This window comes from Capsicum annuum, chromosome 11 (genome assembly GCF_002878395.1).
Source record: "Capsicum annuum cultivar UCD-10X-F1 chromosome 11, UCD10Xv1.1, whole genome shotgun sequence".
Taxonomy (NCBI): domain Eukaryota; kingdom Viridiplantae; phylum Streptophyta; class Magnoliopsida; order Solanales; family Solanaceae; genus Capsicum; species Capsicum annuum.
In genome coordinates this window covers 224,040,600-224,061,582 of record NC_061121.1, presented here as the reverse complement: position 1 = coordinate 224,061,582, position 20,983 = coordinate 224,040,600, and the positions used below count along the sequence as shown (strand labels likewise).

At 35.7% G+C, this 20,983-nt stretch overlaps 2 protein-coding genes across 3 annotated transcripts in view; both read left to right on the top strand.

Moving 5' to 3' along the window:
* LOC107847458 (ubiquitin C-terminal hydrolase 13) overlaps positions 1-13,621 on the top strand; it is a 37,134-nt gene extending 23,513 nt beyond the window's left edge. For both annotated transcript variants that reach the window (XM_016691725.2, XM_016691723.2), the window contains exons 10-32: positions 2,309-2,418; positions 3,340-3,414; positions 4,584-4,662; positions 4,763-4,909; positions 5,011-5,091; positions 5,187-5,306; positions 5,937-6,059; positions 6,631-6,708; positions 6,806-6,894; positions 7,849-7,957; positions 8,973-9,041; positions 9,116-9,226; positions 10,229-10,284; positions 10,425-10,602; positions 10,678-10,779; positions 10,897-10,968; positions 11,100-11,165; positions 11,392-11,457; positions 12,205-12,291; positions 12,397-12,513; positions 12,646-12,720; positions 12,857-12,943; positions 13,286-13,621. In XM_016691725.2, the coding sequence (XP_016547211.1) occupies positions 2,309-2,418; positions 3,340-3,414; positions 4,584-4,662; positions 4,763-4,909; positions 5,011-5,091; positions 5,187-5,306; positions 5,937-6,059; positions 6,631-6,708; positions 6,806-6,894; positions 7,849-7,957; positions 8,973-9,041; positions 9,116-9,226; positions 10,229-10,284; positions 10,425-10,602; positions 10,678-10,779; positions 10,897-10,968; positions 11,100-11,165; positions 11,392-11,457; positions 12,205-12,291; positions 12,397-12,513; positions 12,646-12,720; positions 12,857-12,943; positions 13,286-13,327 (2,139 nt within the window). In that variant the 3' untranslated portion in view covers positions 13,328-13,621. The remainder of the gene's footprint in view (positions 1-2,308; positions 2,419-3,339; positions 3,415-4,583; positions 4,663-4,762; positions 4,910-5,010; positions 5,092-5,186; positions 5,307-5,936; positions 6,060-6,630; positions 6,709-6,805; positions 6,895-7,848; positions 7,958-8,972; positions 9,042-9,115; positions 9,227-10,228; positions 10,285-10,424; positions 10,603-10,677; positions 10,780-10,896; positions 10,969-11,099; positions 11,166-11,391; positions 11,458-12,204; positions 12,292-12,396; positions 12,514-12,645; positions 12,721-12,856; positions 12,944-13,285) is intronic.
* Positions 13,622-16,248: 2,627 nt separating this feature from the next.
* On the top strand, positions 16,249-20,014 carry LOC107848586 (protein BUNDLE SHEATH DEFECTIVE 2, chloroplastic). The gene is made up of 4 exons (XM_016693373.2): positions 16,249-16,620; positions 17,608-17,644; positions 18,965-19,048; positions 19,694-20,014. Exons 1-4 carry the CDS (start codon positions 16,321-16,323, stop codon positions 19,744-19,746), a joined length of 474 nt encoding a protein of 157 aa, XP_016548859.1. The 5' UTR covers positions 16,249-16,320; the 3' UTR covers positions 19,747-20,014.
* Positions 20,015-20,983: the final 969 nt, after the last annotated feature.

Sequence of the window (20,983 nt, the reverse complement as noted above, 5' to 3'; positions counted from 1 at the left end):
GTCATATCGCAAACCAGTCATGAATAAAATTTCTGTTCTAGAAGACAATGATTTGTATTTCTGTAAGAATAATGAAATACATTTGATTTAATCATTCATTACCATTTATATGACAACTTTCCAGATGAAAATGATGGTTTCTTTCGAATCTTTCTTATTCATCTTCAAGAAGTTTTGATATATAAAGCCAGTCCTTGTTCTTAACATCAGTAGGTTAAAATACCTTTGCATTGCTTAATCATGGAACTGTGACATGTTTAATGAAAATCTTGAGAAAAGGAGCACTCGTTGATTGCCAGTACTTTCATCTTGATGATCATTTACTTAATGATGCTTGAATAGTGTACCCCTGGGTGCTTAAATATCATCAAGGGCGGTATTCTTCTGTTAATCCTCTTTAGAGATTAACCAGCTTGTCATCAAGAGATAAAGCAGCTTATATTTTGTGCTGCGAAGTGTTGGTAATGCTTTTATTTAACACTACTTCTGCAAGATTCAGTTGTTAGTCTCAATGGTTTCCACTATTAGGGGTCGTTTGGTAGAGTGTATTGGAAAGTTAATGCATGCATCAGTTTAATGTGTTTTAGTAGTACCTTGTTTGGTATATGTTTTCACCCTATTATAACTAATGCTTACATTAGTTATACACTCTATTGTGTATTGAGGTGTGTATTACTAATACCTCAAAATCCATGGTATTAGCAATGCAGTGGATCCAATACATGTATTAACATAATTAAAGACACTATTATCCCTCAAAAAATTTTCTGCATCCTTTTCAACATGGAGGGTATTTCTGAAAAATATTTTTTTTCTTTTAGAAATTATGTAATTCATGTTATTTTTGATACATCAAAACAAACACTTCATAAGAAAAATACAAGCATAGCTAACACAAGCATTACTAATACACCATATTTTGCATTATTCCTGTACACTCTACCAACCGACCCCTTAGGGGTAAATGGTTGCTAAGGTTAGTAAGGTAGACGCAATTGAATTGGGGCCGCGCACGCAATTGAATTGGGGGTTCTAAAAGAGATGTAAAAAACAGATATTGTATCAGTTCAGGTATATAACCTGCTCTTTGCAGTACCATTTTGGAAAAAGGAAACCAAAGAGAGGATAGAAGGATTATCCTGCTGCTTATGTGCAGACTAAAGTTGGAAAAAGAAATGAAAACAGGAAGGATTATTGGGCCGCAGCACTGATTGTGGGAAGTGAGAGTTAAGAAGTTCTTTTCCAAGCAAAGGGAAAATAATTGGTGAACAATAAGTGAAGGAGAAAAAGAAAAGCAAATTATTGTGGCGCTGCTGTTAATGGATATCAAATCATGCTTTAGAAATTTATATCACACAAACCTTACCTCATCATATTGGGGATTCCTAATTCATTTAAGTTTTTTGTTTCATCATTCCTGTATAAAACTAACTCTGAAATCTTTCTATTTGTTTAACCTATTAATAATAATTTAAATTGTGATCATTATCATTTAATCAACTAGCATCAATCCCAAGGTAGTTGAGTTACCTTTGCATCATTAATTATGGATCAATTTAAATTGTTGGTTTGACAATCAGTTACTCGTAGTTATCTAGACAACAACAACAAACCCAGTGTATTCCCACCTAGTGGGGTCTGGGGGGTAAGATGTACGCAGTCCATATCTCTACCTCTGAAGAAGTAGAAAGGCTGTTTCCGATAGACCCCCGGCTCAAGGCACGAGATACCACACAGACACATAGTAAAGCACAGCACAAGATTACATAACATAAATACGGCACCCATAAGTAATATACGGCACCCATAACTCGTAGTTATCTAGACAATTAGTTAAAATTTGATGGTGATTTTTTTCCAACTGAACTGTGACCCTGTCATTCAAAGGCTAATATAGGTTCATGAACTATATGTAGTCCTTTATTAGGTTCTTTCTTTCTTTTTCTAGAATACCTTTAGGTTATTTCTTTCAAAAGCATCTTAATGATATTTGATGTTTTCTACAAATATTACTCAATATTCCATGCATTTCTTGATCACTATGGTGGTCCTCTTGTTGAAGTCGTGTGTAACTATTGGTGATGCATGTAAGAGGATTTTTCTTAATACAGTCATCTTTTCTTCCAAGTCAATCCATTCTAGCGATAACTGCACAATGGCCTTGCACATAAGGCGTGTCCTTCTTGGCCCTCTGTTAGACAAAGTACCAGCAATAAAATGAGAGTTAAAGAAAAAGTAGCAAAATTTCTTGTCGGATTGCTTACATTCATCAATTAATACGGTTTTATTGTTTGGTGATGCAATGTAGATAAATGACAGATATGAGTTCCCTCTGCAACTGGATCTAGATAGAGAGAATCGTAAATATTTGTCACCTGAGGCTGATGGAAGTGTCAGAAACCTGTACACACTTCACAGGTATTAGATGTATACCTATTTCCCACTCGGTTTGGTGAAATTCCTAATTCTGTAAATGTAGATTGCTGGTTAATTTTAAATTTGTTCCTGAGATGAAAAAGGATGTGTACTTATATTTAGTCTAGGAGTCTACATGACTTGCAGATAGCTTCTAAATTTGGGACTACTTGTCTTCAGCCAGTCGTGAGTTGTGCAACATCACTATGTGGGGTGGGGCGTTTTAGAATTTTATTTTTATTTCTTAAGTACTCTTCCTGTAATTTTCTTATGTCACCCTTTTCTGTGGTAATGGGTTAGCATCTTGCTTGAATTTTTTGTTTCAGCCATATGATTTTGAACAAACAAGTACATGGATGTCCTGCATAAGAGTGCCTGCCCTATCCTTCCTGTTTAGTCTGTGAATGACCTTATTCAAGAATTAGTTGTCTCTTGAAGGCTTGCAAGGGTATTTTAAACAGTGTTTATATTGTTTTTATTTCAATAGTATTTCCAAATTTAGTTGGAGTTCTACAGCTGTGAACTACTGCCTAAAATACAAGGCTCTCTCGCCCTAATCTAAATATTTCCTCAATTTCTTCACTTATAAATGAGAATGTCTCAGTCTATTTGTTGAAGTTTTGGCTTTGAGTCCTAGTAGTTGTAAAGCAGGAAAGAATAAGGGCGATGCTGTAACAACTGGATATGCTCTCTATGGAAGAGCAAGTAATTCTTGATTATGAAGTTCAACAAAACCATGCTTGGCCTAGTCTACTAAAATAGACTTCCATGCCTAAATAACATCTCAGATTGTCTATTACTTTAGTGTCTTATGTGTATTTAAATCCGTGAATTCACATAAAATTCTTTAGCTCTTTCATTTGTTCATCATTGTTCTGGCCTCTTGATCTTTCCTGTTTGGGGCAATTTTTTTACCATCTGCAGCGTATTAGTCCACAGCGGTGGTGTGCATGGTGGACACTATTATGCTTTCATAAGGCCAACACTTTCAGATCAATGGTAAAACATTTAATAACTGATTTTGTATCTTTGCTCCTGAACTTTTTGTGTGACAGAATCATGATGCATTCAACAGCTGTATGCTGTATCCTTTTTTTCTTTTTCTGATAAGGACAGCTGTATTCTTTTTTCATAAAGAAGAGATGTATCTTCTTATTAATGTTAAGTTGTTTTGCTGTTTTGGTGGCAGATAAAAGTAATAGTAGACTAGTAGTTAATCTGCTAACAATGTTTTTGCGATTCTGCTATGTAAAGGCCACCTATAAACTATCTTACTCTAACTCTTTTTTTCTCAATTAGATAATAATTTAACTGAATATGTAAAAGACGTGGGATTAAATCCCAGCTATTGGCAGCATGCCAAGAAGTAGATAAGCTACACAAACAGTTAGTTGTCTAGACAAGACATCCAATCTTCAATAGAGGTAGAAAGTTTATAGGTGCACCAAGAATCTACTAACAATGAGAGGTTATCCCTCCAATGTATGTACCTCTTCAAAATGCCCTACTCCTTTCTTTCCAAATGAACCACATGAGAGCCGAAAGAGCAACTACCCATGCCGTGTCTCTTCTCCTCATCAAAGCCATTTCCTCTTCTTTTGTTCCCTTACATGATAATGCTTTTGACCTTTGAATTATAGTACATTCAGTTATATTTTGCAACTTATGGATTCTCTGTTCCTACTGTCCAATGTCCTAATAACCTGGGGATTCAGCTTAATGTTTCTTTAGAGACATCCTAAGCTTTTCTCTGATGGAGAAATATTCCCAAAATGCCGGAAATCCCCAGGTCTGATGGTTATTGACGCCTCGCTAGGGTTATTCCTAGTGGAGTAAATTCTTTCTAATTCGTAAAGCAATTGGTAACTTGTCTATTTTCGTGTTCAAACGGACCTAATAAAGTTGTTTATAGTTGTGGTGCCTGAAATACTCCTTCTGAGGTAATATCTGTGCTTGGCATGGCATAATCAAGATACACTAGTTGGATAATCTATTGAACCTCCACTAATAGCCTCTTGAATTTTAGTTCACAATTTTGTAGGATGAGTATATTATGATTCAATAGCTGGCTAATTCTATACTTATAGGTACCTGACTTTTTGACACACTAAAGTTTTGTGCCTTGGGTTGAATCTTCCACTTAACTCGAAGTAACCTGATTTTTCCAGGTATAAATTTGATGATGAACGCGTGACGAAAGAAGATGTGAAAAGAGCTCTAGAAGAGCAGTATGGGGGTGAAGAAGAGGTGATTCTTGATTTGATTTTACTCATTGGTGTCTTTTCTTCAGATTGCAGATTTGCTGAATTGTTTTTCATTTATCATCTGTTTTTAATTCTCATGGCAGTTGCCACAGACAAATCCTGGATTCAATAATGCTCCCTTCAAATTTACGAAGTACTCAAATGCTTACATGCTGGTCTATATACGGGAAAGTGACAAGGATAAAATAATGTGTAGTGTTGATGAAAAGGACATTGCTGATCACGTCAGGGTAAGATGCTGACTGCCGTATGAGTTGTTTTACTTTATATTGTTAACGGCATTTGTTCACTTCTTGGTTTGACATTGACTAGACTAATGAACATGTTTCAGGCAAGGTTACAGAGAGAACAAGAAGATAAAGAGCAGAAGAAGAAGGAGAAAGCAGAGGCACACCTTTACACAATTATAAAGGTATTTTATTTAAATTTTCTACCTTTTTCAGTGACTGGTACAAAAGAGTAGTGTTTAAGTTGAGAACTTCTGTACCTAATTTATTACCTTCTTAGGTTGCTCGTGATGAAGACCTCAAACAGCAGATTGGGAAGGACATACATTTTGATTTAGTGGATCATGACAAAGTTAGGAGTTTTCGCATTCAGAAGCAAACACCTTTTAGCATTTTTAAGGTAACATGATATTCTTTTTAGCTTGTACCTCTATTTTGTTCCTAGGTCTGTCAGCTTCTTTCTTGATTTAATTAGCCACAAAACTAGCCACATCCCGCTTCATATTGTTCCACCAATACATCTCCTTAAGGTCGTGATATATTTTGATCAAGCCAGGATACATAGCGCGACTCACGTGCCTCAGCCAAGATCCTCTCTCACAATCAATCCACATCTAGAACGCACAATGTCCCTTGGTACCTCAAGGTACCATCAGGAGTGTTGAATTAAAACTCGGCTTTCATAAATTCCAATTGAGGTGGATATAGGTGTGAAGAAAGAGTTAGCTTTCTTAGACCTATGCTTTGATTAGCTTAGCCATCTCTGACTTAGTTTTGACTTATGGCTGCCCGAAGTAATACTAATTCTGTGTTTTTGTGTCCATTATATATGCAACTTAAATTTAGGGATCTATATTTTTGCGATTCATTTGCTAGACTTAAAACTAGTTGAGATCTCTTGACATGTGAAGATAAAAGAATTAGCTGAAATCTGTCTCGACTCTTGAAACCTTTAAACTTTTTACGCAGACTCAAGCTTTGATGTAGTGTTTGCAATGTCTCTATTGACTAATTATGTTTCTGTGTGCAGGAGGAGGTTGCCAGAGAATTTGGTGTACCGGTGCAATTTCAACGTTTTTGGCTATGGGCGAAGCGCCAGAATCATACATATCGTCCAAACCGGCCATTGACACATCTCGAAGAAGCTCAAACTGTAAATACTTCTCTTTTTAGTTATTGGGCAGATAGAGTTAAGTGTCCTTTTACCAAGAAGTCTATAGACTAAAACCTGTATGTCCCATACATTAGGCTCCTCATCGAGGGTCTTGGGGGACTTATGAGTTGTATAGCATAGTCCAACAAATCTAGGGTGAATAACAAACTTACCCTATACAACAACAACTACACCTCAGTCCCAAATAAGTTGCGGTTGGCTCTATGAATCCTCATTTCATCATTTAAATTTACCTATATCCCTTTTTTAAGAAAAAAAAAGGAAAAAGGATCTGTCTTTTTAGCATTCCATCTGTAGTGCCAAGACTTGCTGTCTTCAGGGGATACTACAACAACAACAGCACACCCAGTGTGGGCTTCAGGGGATGCTGATGTTTATTTATAATTTGCAAAGACAATATAACTTCAAAAGGGTTTGACATCCGTGTTAAGGCGACTTAAATCAGGATACCGTATCCTGACATCACCGAACCACTTACCCTGGTCAAAATTCCTGCTGAAAGATCCATTTGTTTGCTCAATTACCTGATATAAGTTCTACATGAATTTAGGTTGGGCAGTTGAGGGAAGTATCAAATAAGGTTCAAAATGCAGAGCTAAAATTGTTCTTGGAAGTGGAGCTTGGACTGGTAAAATATTCTTTACAAGTTTTTGCTGTGAAATGCTAATTTAAAGTTTTTTTTTTTTTTTATCAACAATATTTAATAGTTTGTGCATGATTATAAGGATTTGAGACACATCCCTCCACCTGACAAGACTAAAGATGATATTCTGCTATTCTTCAAGATTTATGATCCTGAGAAAGAGGAGCTGAGGTAATATTAATTATCTTCTGTATTTTTCGTAGAGCCATCAATATGGGCTTAGCCCGTTGGGCCGGCCCAGCCCAACTTGTAATTTGATAGGATTGGGCTACGATTTTTGCAGCCGGTTTAAGAATAGGGCTTTTTAGCCCGGCCTGTATAAGTCCATTGGCCTATTGGGCTTGAGCAATATGGGTTGGGCTGGCCCGTGGGCCAAACAAAAGATATTAAAAAATAGAATAGAGTATTAACAATAAAATAAAGAGTCCAAACTCAAGGTCTATTTGGACCATAATAAATATTTAAATATTAAATATGTTTATAAAATATATAAATAATTAAAATATAAAATACTAAATTTTTTAAGGAATTAAATATATTTGATGAAGATGATGTGGCGATGATGAACACGCCATAAAAGCCATGAGAGTTTTTTTTGAGGAGTTAATTTCTCTTTTAATTGACTAAATATTGACATTTATTTGTGTTTTATTGTGATCAATTAAAATAAAATTAGATTAATATTGCTATTTAACTATTTGTATTATTACACATTAACAGTTTCGTTTGTTTTCAACATCTCTATTTGGTTTGAATTTGGTGTCAAAAGTTATTTAATTTCACAAATTATTAGGATTTTCTTGTAAATTTGAGACTTGATTAACAAATATAATATTATATTGTAAATATTTATATAATTAACAATTTAAAATTTAAATTAAGATTATAAAAAATGTATATTTTAAAAAGTGGGTCTACCCGTGGAGGCCTGCAACTCACTGTGTGATGGGTTGGGCTTGCTATTTCTGGCCTGTCATGTTGATGGGCTAGCCCGGCCTGGCCCGTCAAACCCCAAAACCCGTGTGGGCTAGTTCGGATGACTGGGTCCGCCCATATTGACAGCTCTAATTTTTCGTTTTGATTGAAATTTTGTTTTGTTGATTGATGGGTTCTCTTGTACGGTAGGTATGCCGGAAGACTCTTTGTAAAGGGAACGAGTAATCCAACTGAAATCTTGAACAAACTAAATGAAATGGCTGGATATGCCCCTGATCAAGAGATTGAACTTTATGAGGTTTGTTTCTAGAACATATCTGGGTATTATTGATGATCATTGAATGAGTATCATCACTCTTTTTTGAAATTAGAAGTTTTAGAGATGCATTAGATGGGAATCTATGCCACTCCAGACCTTGCAGCTGTTCTTCCAGTTGTTTCCCTTCCAGCCTTCTTATGCTGGTCATCATCTAATTATATCTGGATTTTCTTCCGTTTGCACCTATGCTTGCACTTTGTAGTGCCTAGGTCCAAGACCAAGTAAAGGGTAAAATGTCTTAGCATTTCATCTTTGCAAAACTAGCTTTTCTCCTTCGGGTCCTTATTATGTGCTCTCCTCCACCCCCACCCCCTCTCTTCATGCATTGGTTTATAGTTGTCGAAGTGGTGGCTTTTAGGAGGTGTTACTTTTAACTCTTTTTTTTTTTTGGGACTTAAGATCAAATCCTTGGTAAAGAGAATGTGTATGATTGTAATAAGCTTTGCAGTTTACGAGAAACAGAAGATTCTTTGCAGCTAAAATAATAATATGAATATAGCATAGCGTATGCGTGCAGACCCAGAAACTTAAAGCCTGAAACTAGAGGTGCAGAATAAGACCAAATTGGTTATAATTTTGTTATAAAAATCAGACGGTAGAATTAGATTGTAGTGATAGGAGTTCCAATAAAGGAAGAGCTAAATCCAAAAGACTACTATGTGCTCAAACATGTAAGTTCCTCTAGAGGCTTATGTTCCTAATGTGTTCTTGTACAATCTTAAATCTTTCCTTCCATTTTCTAATTTGTGTGTGGGCCAAGCATATGTCTAGGAGCTTATTTCCCGATGGGATCCTATACAATCTCACATTTCATAGCATTCGTATGGTCTCAATTCTTTTCTTCCATTTATGGTTCGCTTTTGGATCAGAAGTGCTTTCCATAATTTGGGGACCTAACAATGCCAAGTGCAATTTTAACCATCTTGAAGGAGACTGTTTGAGCAATTCATTAATTCATTTGTGCTAAATCTCACTTTTACTTAATTTTGTTCAGGAAATAAAATATGAACCGATTGTCATGTGTGAACTCATAGACAAGAAATTTGCTTTCCGATCGAGCCAGGTATACCAAAATCCCTATTAAGTGTGTGGTGACAACAGACTTCATTGATTTCTCTGATACTCATTTCTGTGCAGCTTGAGGATGGTGACATAGTATGCTATCAGAAATTCCTTTCTCCTGAAAATCGCCAAAAGTTCCGGTATCCTGATGTTCCTTCTTTCCTGGAGTATGTTTACAATCGCCAGGTAATCCATGCATAGGTTGACATAGATAGATTTATCAACTAATTTTCTCTTCCATTTTGTCCTGTTTGTATGTTTTCAACATTGCTGGTAATGGATCACGGATATTGCTTTTTATTGCCTTAGATAATGGGATGTTGATTAGTGGCCCTAGTGGCTCAGATTAATTGTTTAACTTAATAGAAGAGATATCTATCTTGGAAAAACTTGCCCACTTCTCTGATAATTGCTAGAGAAGTTTTTGATCGGCCTAGCTGTTGAACTTCGATATCTTATCAGATTACATTGTTTGAGCTGGTTCTTCTGTTTAGAATCATTGTTACAACTCAGAGTCTCAAATTTCCATGGAACATTTTTATTAGTGTTCCGACGAAATTATGAAATGATTGCTTAGATTTGGTCACTGATATTAGTAATCAAGAAAAAAAAAAATCTGTTCACTGAAATTTGATGATAAAGAAAAAAGAGTTGGCTTATCTGATATTTTCCACCATAGAAGCAGAACACGATGGCCATTGTGTCTATATCTCAAAAAATTTGATGATAAAGAAATGGAAACCTTACGTAGAAAAAATAGGCATTTCCTGACAGTGGGGTAGTTTCAATCTGATTACCAAAGTTTTATCTTTTTTTGGTTCTGTATTAGAGCCGGAAGCAATAGCTGAATTCATTGGCTCCTTGCATTCACTGTGAAGTGACCTTTTTTTAGATGTAAATTATGTAATATTGCCGGCATTACCTTTTGCTGGTCTCCATCAGTAACACACTTATATTACTTATTGAAAAAAAAAGATTTTTTGGTTCCCTGGTAACAAAGTCGAGTTCTGCTTGTATCAAACAGAAATTCCTATGTGAGATGGCTTAGCATAAATAGGCTGTACTTCCAAAATCCATTTCGTGGTGTCCTTATCCTGTTCAATATTCAATGAAGTGTGACATGAAATTTGTCTTTGGCTTTACTATTCTTTGTTAATTATCAGTTTCTAATCTACTATGATCTTACAGGCTGTTCACTTCCGATCCTTAGAAAAGTCGAAGGAGGATGATTTCTGTTTAGAGCTGTATGTTCTACAACTTTGGATATGCTAATAATGTCATCTTACTCTTTTTTTTTTCTTTTCATTAGAAAAGGTAGACTAGATGATTGTCCACAATATTTTTTCGCCATTACTTTCTCAGACATTTTCTTGTTAATGCAAAGGTCAAAGACTAATACATATGATGAAGTTGTGGAAAGAGTAGCCCAACAACTTGGCTTGGATGATCCATCTAAAATTAGGCTCACACCCCATAATTGTTACTCTCAGCAACCTAAACCGCAGCCAATTAAGTACCGAGGTGTAGACACCCTTGCAGATATGCTGGTCCACTACAATCAGGTGTGTGTTAACATTGACTGATAATAATGAGTATTAGTTCCTGCAAGTCTAACTATTATAACTCATCGTGGACAGACATCTGATATTTTGTACTATGAAGTACTGGACATTCCTTTGCCAGAACTGCAAGGTTTAAAAACCTTGAAAGTTGCTTTTCATCATGTTACCAAAGATGAAGTAAGCATGCAGCTCTGATTTTCATTGATTTACTCTGTTACCTTTCTCTAACCGGGAGCACCTTTTTTTCCTTTTTGCTTTTATAATTTCTCAAATTTCTCCTCCTTCGCTGTCTAGGTGGTCACTTACACTATCAGATTGCCAAAACAATCTACTGTGGGTGATGTAATTAATGATCTGAAGAAAAAGGTAAAATGGTAAACTTGGTCTGGTATTGCCTAGTTTCAACTTACCTCTGAATTGAAACATACTCTTCTCCTTTATGGATGTTTCTATATCATTAGCTTTACTTGATGTTACTCTACTGTGCTGTATAACAGGTTGAGTTGTCAAATCCAGATGCAGAATTAAGATTGCTAGAGGTCTTCTACCACAAGATTTATAAGGTATTGGTTTCAATACTTACATTTGCTTCATTTTGTACTTGTTAACTAGGTCTTTTTATTTTTGTCGCCATATTTGCCTCTGAAGAAGTCCTGGTCGTTATGACATAAGCTCAGAAACTGTTGAAGTCTACAAATTATATAAATATTTTAGTGATATATTAGTTTGTAGACATTGTCTTTGGCTGCATTATATTTACCTCTTGCTTAAATTATTGCTTTCATGCAGATATTTCATACAAGTGAGAAGATAGAGAACATAAATGACCAGTACTGGACATTACGGGCCGAAGAGGTTCTTTCTCTTACACTCTCCTTTCCGGTTCTCCTCTTCTATCCTATTATATCTGCATGTGCCTTTATAGTGGCTGTAATGGTGGGTAGGGTAGTGAGTTTTCCTGTGGTCAAAGCTTTTATCCTTCTCTTCCTCACCCCCTCCTCTCAAACTAATTACCACTTATAGATGTGGCTGACTTTTATTACAAGCTTTTCTTTGTAAAAGATTGAAACTATGTAGGGCCTTATAAGCTACTGCTGTCATTGATAGCCTTTATGATATAGGTCCATGAATCTAAAGAATAGTGGTGTAGAGAAGCAGACAGGAATACAGGTTTGACTTCTTTGATACTTCTGAATTAGTGCTGTAAAGAAAGAAAATGGACCTTGAGTTAACCCCAAAAATCTAGCACATTTGTTTAGGATTAACCAAGGCCATTGGAGAAGACAATCACCCATTTCCCCAATCAAGAGCGACGTTTAACATCCGAACACTCCTAGGGTTGGAAATGTGGAGTGTGGACGATATAGCATAGGAGCCTAACATTGGGCAACTTAGTGTTTTTGTACATAGAACTGCATAATAATTTTATTTTTTTGATCCTAGAAAGGGAATCGAGTTGCTGCTTCATATTGATCGTCAACGAAGTTATTAAGGAGTGACATGCCAATAATATTTGATACCTCACATTTAGCATCAGCTATTACTATTTGACCCAGTTAAATTGCAGTATATTAATCTGGATCTTCTCTATCTTCCCCGCAGATTCCTGAAGAAGAGAAAAATCTAGGCCCGGTTGATCGTTTGATTCATGTGTATCACTTCACTAAAGAGACTGCACAGAACCAAATGGTGAGATTCTCTGCACCCATATCCCAACTCCACGGGGAAAAGGGGAAAAAGAAAAACGGATTTTTGTCTGATGCAGCATTTTTTACTTCTTGAAATTTGAAACAGCAAATTCAGAATTTCGGGGAACCTTTTCTCATGGTTATCTATGAGGGTGAAAGTTTAGCTCAGGTGAAGGTGCGAATACAGAAGAAATTGCAGGTCCCAGATGAAGATTTTGCTAAGGTAATTGCAGCTTGACATTACTTGATCTTCCCATGAATGACTATTGTATTCAGACTATTTTACCATATGTTTGGATTTGTATTTATGTAGTTGATGCTTGGTTTCTTACTTTCATTTGTTTATAACTTTCAGTGGAAATTTGCGTTCCTCTCACTTGGCCGCCCTGAGTACCTTGAGGACTCGGATATATTGTCCAACCGTTTCCAGGTACTAAACACTGACTTCCTCCACTGCTAAAGAAGTGTGCAAAAGTGAAGGGAGAGAAAAAACTGTCATCTACTCTAATATTCTCAATAAATGACACTGTAACTATGCATATTTGGTTCTTTTTATTAACATGCAGCGAAGGGATGTTTATGGTGCCTGGGAGCAGTATCTTGGCTTGGAACATCCTGACAATGCCCCTAAAAGGATTCATGCAGCATATCAGGTAATCTCAATATTCGGTTCTTACACGTGAGCATACTGTAATTGGTAAAATAAACAAAAATTAGCAGCTTAAATACGTAAAGTTAGTTCCAGAGAGAGATTTGACTCACAGACACTGAGGTTTCTTTATCATGTCCGTGGCGTGTTACAAGCCCAGGAGTTCTCTTTCTGTTCAGTCTATTTTCCATTGTTGTCATTGCTCACATAGCACTTGAAAGAATTTCCATCTGTTGAGGATGAAGGCAAACTTCTAGTTACTCGAGATTCATCTGATTTACTGAGTATTTAATGAATGCAATTTCCTTATTTCTTATTAATACCTTCTCTTTCTTTCATGTCACAGAATCGCCACACGTACGAGAAGCCTGTTAAAATTTACAACTAGTAATGCCGTTGAAACTGAAGATCGTGGGATGGTTCAGCGCTATGAATGATCGTTGCATTTATTACTGAAGTTAGAAACCAGTTCGAGTCTGTACAGGGTTTTTGATTTTTGTTACTTTCTGGTATGGATGTGAAGTTTGATCGTAATGCAGCATCCATATCTTAGTACTTGATCTCAAGTGCTGCGCAAACAACCTATCGATAACTCTGTTCAACTGTAAGTGTAAACAAGCCATATGCGGGCACATAATTTTGAACAAAATGAATGAATACAGAATATATTGTGCTTGATTCAGTTCTGACTTTATCCGAGGCGAAGACTACTAAGCTCTTTGCCATTTTTGACGCACTATAGATGGACTTTTTTCTGGTAGAGATTTTGAAGCTTTTGCCTTGGAAATTTCTTACTATTGTAATTAACCAATAATGAGGATTGACATCATGTTTGTCCAATTTCTTTTTTGTTTGTTTCATGTTGAATTTAGAAGGGGAGCCTTGAAGGGATTGGTAAAGTTTTTGTCATGTGTGACCAGAGGTCACGGGTTCAAGCCTTGGAAAAAACCTCTGGCAGAAATGCAAGTTAAGGCTGCGTACAATACATCCTTGTGGTGGAGCCCTTCCTTGACCCTGGGCATAGCGGGAGCTTTAGTGCATCGAACTGCCCTTTTATGTTGAATTTGGATTCACGTCGAGAACTTTATACTCAGTGCTTGAACCCGAGAGTTTTAGTTAAGGATGACTAGATTTTACTAATTTGCAACCACTTCTTTTGTCAAACTTGTACGCTGCAGTTCATTCTCTTGAACAAGTTGGACAGAGAAGGGCTATGCATGATTTTGTATGTGCATTCAAAACAACAACTATATACCAAGTTTCACGAAAGAGATTTGAGAAGGGTATAGTGTACGCAATTTTACCACTACCTTGAGGAGGTGGAGAGGCTGTTTTCAAAATGTGCATCCAAAACGAATATGAAAAAAAAAGCGTTAGTTAGGAAAGGTAAAATGATAGGTTTTAGTACGCATTTTTTTCTTTTACTATAGTTTAATACTTCAGAGCAAGGTCAACTTGATTAAAATTTGTGATATTTTTTAATATCAAATTGTAATGGATCATAAGAGATCATTTCTCCTATCATTGTATGTTTGCCTATCTTTTTCTACTCTGAAAATTGAAATAAGCAAAATTTAAAAAATGGAAATTCCTTTTGGTTAAAAATTCAAAAAAGGTTTTGCTATTTGCCTAGAATTTCCACCATGATTTTCATCATAGATTCGAATTAATCAAATCTCAAAGTGAATGGGGACATTGGAGAAAACAAAAAAATGACTAAAGAAGTTAATATTGATCTGAAATAACCCATTTAATCCTCCAACAAAATGGTCCCTTGGTGAAGTTTTTTGCTTTGCTACTGGTTTTTAACTATTATTTCATTCTTAACTACAAACAACTAATACTTTGAGTTCGGGGAGAAGGGGGTGTGTGTAGAGTTTATCTCTAACTTGTGGAGATAGAGTGATTGTTTTCAAAAGATCTTCCAGTTGAGTATAACAAATCAAAGTAGACAAGATAGGGAAAAAGATGACGATACAGAAAACGATAGCAGCAACATTAACAACATAGTGCGATAACTGAAACACAATTATAACAAAAAAATGATTAAAGAGGTCGATATCATCTTTTCAGCAACATGCATCTTTTTGAGTTTACATCTTTCGTGTGGTTTCTTTCAGGTTATTACAGAGTGGGAGTTTATCCGGTGGCGCACAACGTGCTCACCCGAAGAGCAATAGTTGTAGCGACAGGTTATCCTGAGATTTAAAAAAAAAAAAAAATTATTAAAACACATCTCAACTATCAATTGTTCCTTTCTTACATGAACGATGGTGTTGTCTTTGTAGGAAAAAACAACAACGAATAAGTAAGATATATTAATAAATAGTTAATATATCAGGAAAGATTGGGTGAGGAATGGAATTATTCGGAAAAAGGTGGGAGTGACTTCGGTGGAGGACAAGATGCGAGAAGTGAGGTTATGTTGGTTCGGGCACGTGATGAGGAGGGGTTCTGATGCTCTAGTGCGGAGGTGTGAGACACTGACTATGGATGATTTTAGGCGGGATAGAGGTAGACTGAAGAAATATTGGAGGGAGTTGATTAGACATAATATGGAGCAGTTACAGCTTACGGAGGATATGACCCTTGATAGGAAGGTGTGGAGGATGCAGATTAGGGTAGAGAGTTAGTAGGTGGGAGTGCGTCGGTAACATTAGGGGAGTGTTCTTTATTTGTGTCTGTAGTTTCTTGTTCGTGGTGTTGAGTGTTGTCTATGGTTTTGGATTTATAGTTTTAGTATTATCTTGTGGCTAGCGTTGTTAGTTTATATACGTTTATGTTTTGTGTTTGTTATATTGTTATTGGTTCTAAGCAGGAGGTCTATCGGAAACAACCTCTGTACTTCATCTGAGGTAGTGATATAGTTTGCGTACACTCTACCCTCCCCAGATCCCACTAAATGGGAATATATTGGGTATGTTGTTGTTGTAGTTAATAAAAAGCAAACGATAGTTAAGATATATTAATAAATAGTTAATGATAATTCAAGTAAAAAAAGAGTGAATTATAATTCAAATAAAAACTTCAAGTTAAAAAATTTACACACTTTTAGGGATCGTTTGGTAGGAGGGATAAACAATAACTAATTTCGGGATAAATTTATTTCAAGTTTGATTGAGATAAAATTTATGAGATAACTCATCCCGAAATTAGTTATTCAGAGATTGTAGTGTTATTTTTATCTTTCTCGAGGATAGGACAATAACAAATCCTAAAATAAGTAATCTCGAATAACTTATTTTTCAACCAAACAATATTCAGGAGGTATAAAACTCGAAAAATCGGATATAACGTTTTTTTTAACTCTGTAAAAAGAAATAAGAGTGAGAGTATTAGTGAGCATAAAGGGAGCTATGAGCTCCACAAATTTAACTTCCAATGGCAACAGCACTCTCTTACTCATCACTCTATCCCTTCCATTCTTTTTCATCATCTTCAACAACAATTTCTTCCTCTTTATACCCTTTTACTTGCTCTCCTTCTTTAACAACAAAACTTGAAATTCCAATCTTGTCCTCATCATCATGTCTTTCCCATATTCACCAATTCTCCATAAATCATCATCATCCCATTTTGCTCTTTGTTGGTTTTGATTCAGTCCCTTTGGATACTCAAACTTTTCTTGCCACTTTCAGTGTTTTAACTGCCATTGCTCTCTCCCTTTTTCTTGGCCTTAAGGTAAACAAACAAAAATAAATAAATCAAAACTTTGTTTTTCTTGAATATTTTTATCATGGGGTTTCATAAAGTTACTTTTTTTAATTGTATTTATTGAATTTTTTCAAGATTCTTGATTTCAGTTAAAGGGTAACTATCTGTTAATGCCTGTTGTTTCGTGTAGTTCGAGTGGAGTATTTATTTGTTGTTTTGATATTATCTATTGTCTTTTGTACTTTCATTATATCTCTGTATCTCTGTCGGAAAAGGATAAATATACCCTGAACTATGATAAATGACACCTGTATATCATCCTGTCATACTTAAGAGTACACATATGCCCCTACCAGGGGCAGACCTATGACTTTTTTTTGTTGCTCCGGCACCGTTAAATTCGAAGGAGGCTAAGTATAATTATATAAAAAATGTATAAAAATTGGTACAAGGCTTGGAATAGAACCTAGTAAATCAAGAAGATAGCTTGGTGATTTAATTTCCAAGCAGAACCTCAAATCTTCGTGCATCAATATACGTGTTCGAACCTTCCGAGTACCCACGACCTTTGAATCCTGAGTCCGCCACTGACCCCTACCGTTAATAAAATGACACGTATATGCCTTTCACACTAATGATAGGGGCATGTGTACACAAAGTATGACAGAGGGTATATACGTACCATTTATCATAGTTCGAGGATATATTTGTCCGTTTTCCGTATTTCTGTAGACTGTTTTTGTCTTGAGCATTCTCTGTACCTCATCTGTGAGGTAGACGTGCGGTCTGTGTGCAATCTATCTGACCTCACTTTGTGGGACTACACTGGTATGTTGTTGTTGGGTTCCATGAAGTTAGTTATTTAAAATTGCCTTTTTTTATTTTACAAAGATTCTTTATTTCAGTTTATGGAACAATTTCTTTATCTTGGGTTTCATAAAGTTCCCTTTTTTATTGTTTTGTTAAGGTGCCTGAGGTTTAGTTAAAGTTGGGTTTTTTTTATTATATTTGCAGGGAGATCCAGTTCCTTGTGATAGGTGTGCTGGGAATGGTGAGCCTTTTATCCCTTTTGGTTTTAGTTACTGCTAATGTGTGTATGTTATGTGGGTGTGTACATATATTCCTCATGTTTATTGATGTAATTGGGCTAAGAGAAAACTATTTGTGCAAGTCAAGTCCAACTGTTAAATTAAGAATCTGTTATATATCCCAATTCCCAAGTTGAAGAGTAATTTAAGTACTTGAAAGGTATCATTAAATCATGTAAGGGCTGTTATGGTGATTGAAACTAGATAAATGACGACTGATAGATATTGTAAAAAGCTTTGCAAGTTGCACATAAGCTGTAGCTTCCTCCAGTAGTTTTTTCGATGCTGCAACAATAACTAGTAAGATGCTGTTATATGCTATGTTAGGTATGCAGGTAACTAGTTTCCGGATTATCAATAGGTAACTCTAAACAAGCTGATTGGTAATTTATTTGTCTTCGTGATGGAGTGGAAGGGTGTGTTTCGATTAGCCACACATGCCTGACAAAGACATGTCCAGGAGGTTGCGTGCACTTTTTAACATATGATGTAGTTCAAGTATTGATTTTGTTTTAGGATGTTGTTATGTGTTCCTCATCAGGATAAATGCGATAATCCTGCTGTCTTCAGTTCTTCCGTAGGCTATCTTCTTAAAGGTATTAGAGGAGAATTGTTTGGTGAAAGATGCTAATATCTCTGTTAGTAATTGTGAGAGAGCATACTGTTGTTGTATGTGATAGTTTCAAGTTAGGTGCAACCTAATGGTTTGAGATTAACCATTTACTGGGGCTCGGAGTTGATTGCTGACCCTTGCTTGTGGCTCAGGGTCTCCATCGGCCCTTTGTCTTTGAACCAACTCTACTTCTTACAGTTGGTGGTAGGCCATGCTATATGGATTGAAAGCAATCCCCAAGGGCATGGTTTGAGAAGTTCAGTAAGACCATAGTTTAGTTTGGCAACAAAAAGTGTGCTTCTGGTCACACACATTTTGTAATAAAGGGTGAGAAGGTGAGCTGCCTCGTAGTAAATGGCTCTGATTATTGTTGTTTTCTTTTCTTTTTACCCTTAAACCCCCGCTCACTCACTGCATTCCACCTTTCTTTCTCTTTTTCATGTAGGAAAGGGGTAGTGAGAGGAAAGTCTGGACATCTTTACGATTCAATCAATTCTGGTTTAGTTTTAGCATCACAGATAAAACTAACGAAAAGGTCTAACACGAGAACAAAAGTGTAAAGGATTTGCATTTTTTCTTCATACAGATTTCATTGTATTGCCGCTGTTGTTCCCATTTTGCTCCTAAAGGTAAAGAAGATTCAAGTTAAGAAAATTGTTTTGATGCATAGGTGGGACAAAGTGCGTATTCTGCAATGATGGTAAGATGAAGAAAGAAACAGGATTAGTCGACTGCAAAGTTTGCAAGGGTGCAGGTACTATTCAGCTGCAATTTCTTCGCGACCATTTTTTAGTTATTGAGAAATTTGGAATGCTTATAGCAAGTAACAGATTAGGTGAACTCTTGAATATGGTTTTAGATCATATGAATGACATGAATGAATTTAGATGGTCCTTTACCATCCGTTAGGTTTGTATGTATTCGCTCTCCTATTATTATTTTCTAGAACCTTTGGAACTATACTTTCCTGCTGCCCCCTTTTACCCTCGGCTTCGTCAACCAACCGGCATGTTCAGACCGGCACACCTCGATGAGGATGTAGTCGCACTAATATTTAGTCTCTAGTATAATGCATCGAATGATCGCTTTTTTTAAACCCCTCCTTAAGATTCCCTTATCTGTCCTGAGCCGGGGGTCTATCAGAAACAACCTCTCTACTTCATATGAGTCGTGTATGGTCTGCGTACACTCTACCCTCCCCAGACCCCACTTTGTGGGATTACACTGGGTATGTTGTTGTTGTTGTCCTTAGGGTTCCCATGCTATTTTGCTCACTTGGTGAGTCGAACCCAAAACATCATGTTGGAGGTGAAAACCGGAGGGTGCTTACCATCCAAGCAACCCTCTCTTGTCTGAACGCATTGAATGATCATTATATTTAGTTTTTTTCTTTTTGCAGGATTAATACTCTGCAAGAAATGTGCTGGTTCTGGATACTCAAAAATGCTATGAGCCTATGACATACACTACTTGTGCTCTTTTGCACTGTAGTTATTGACTTGTGTTCTGAGGCTAATTCTCATATACATGAAATTTTAAAGCTCACATATGAGGCTATTTCATTTTGTTTAATATGTTTTGCATTCATATATTTTTCTTTGAAAAAAGGGTTAGTAGTACTTTTGATCCCTCGATTATTGGTAGATTATGATTTTAGTCCCTATGATATCTGCTTAAGCGCATTAAACCTTCACTTAATTGAATTCTGCTCTTCGGATCCCTTTGCTTGTGAATTGTTACATGTCCCAACACTAAATTGCTCATGTGATGTTTGTATTGTTACTCCATATTCGACGGTTATATAGTTTTATAAATAGTTAAATATAATTAACTTTTGTGCACTGTTAGTTATAAATAGTTAAATATAATTAACTTCTATGCACTGTCAGTTTACTAAATTTCTTATACCATCAGGTAATTTTAAAAGTAATTAACCACAGTAACTTTGATTTATTTCCTTAAAATTGCACTTCATTAAAAAAAAAAAAGACATTAAAGGCAAGTAGAATTCTATTTATCTGCTTACTAAAATTATTCCAAATTCCAAATTTGTTTTTATTTTTGATAATTTAATTCTCAACATTATCGTCTGAATCACTAATGAATTTTTTTGATCCTTTGTTTAATGTGAAAATATAATTAGGTTCTAAAAACATCTTGATTATAGGCCTATCTTGATTTGAATTAAATAGATCATTTTTATTTTTTAACTGCATTTTAATCTAATTCAACAAACTTTATGAATATCTATTATGTAGAATTACAGATTGAATATACGTGAATTTGGAGAAAAAGGATCTACTTAAAATCATATTATTAAGCTATGTAATTTGTTGGATCTTTATCAAAAAATAATCATATAACAAGTAGTACATCAATATTTCAAATAAACATTATATACATGACAGAAAAAATAGATGGATGATTAAATCATTGTAATTTGAGAGAATGAGGAAGATGGAGTGAGAGAGAGGAATGGGGCGAGGTGGGGCGAGGCGGGGCGGGGCGGGAGCGAAGAGGGAAGAAGTAAAAAAAGGTAGAGTCTGTAAATTTGAGAAGAAAATTTTTTTACTTTAGTAAAAAAGTAATAACCTGCTATAGCAGGTCACTACTATCTGATGGTGTATAAATTTATATACTGATGGTGCATATAATTTGAACTCTTATATTTTAAACATTAAGGGACCAA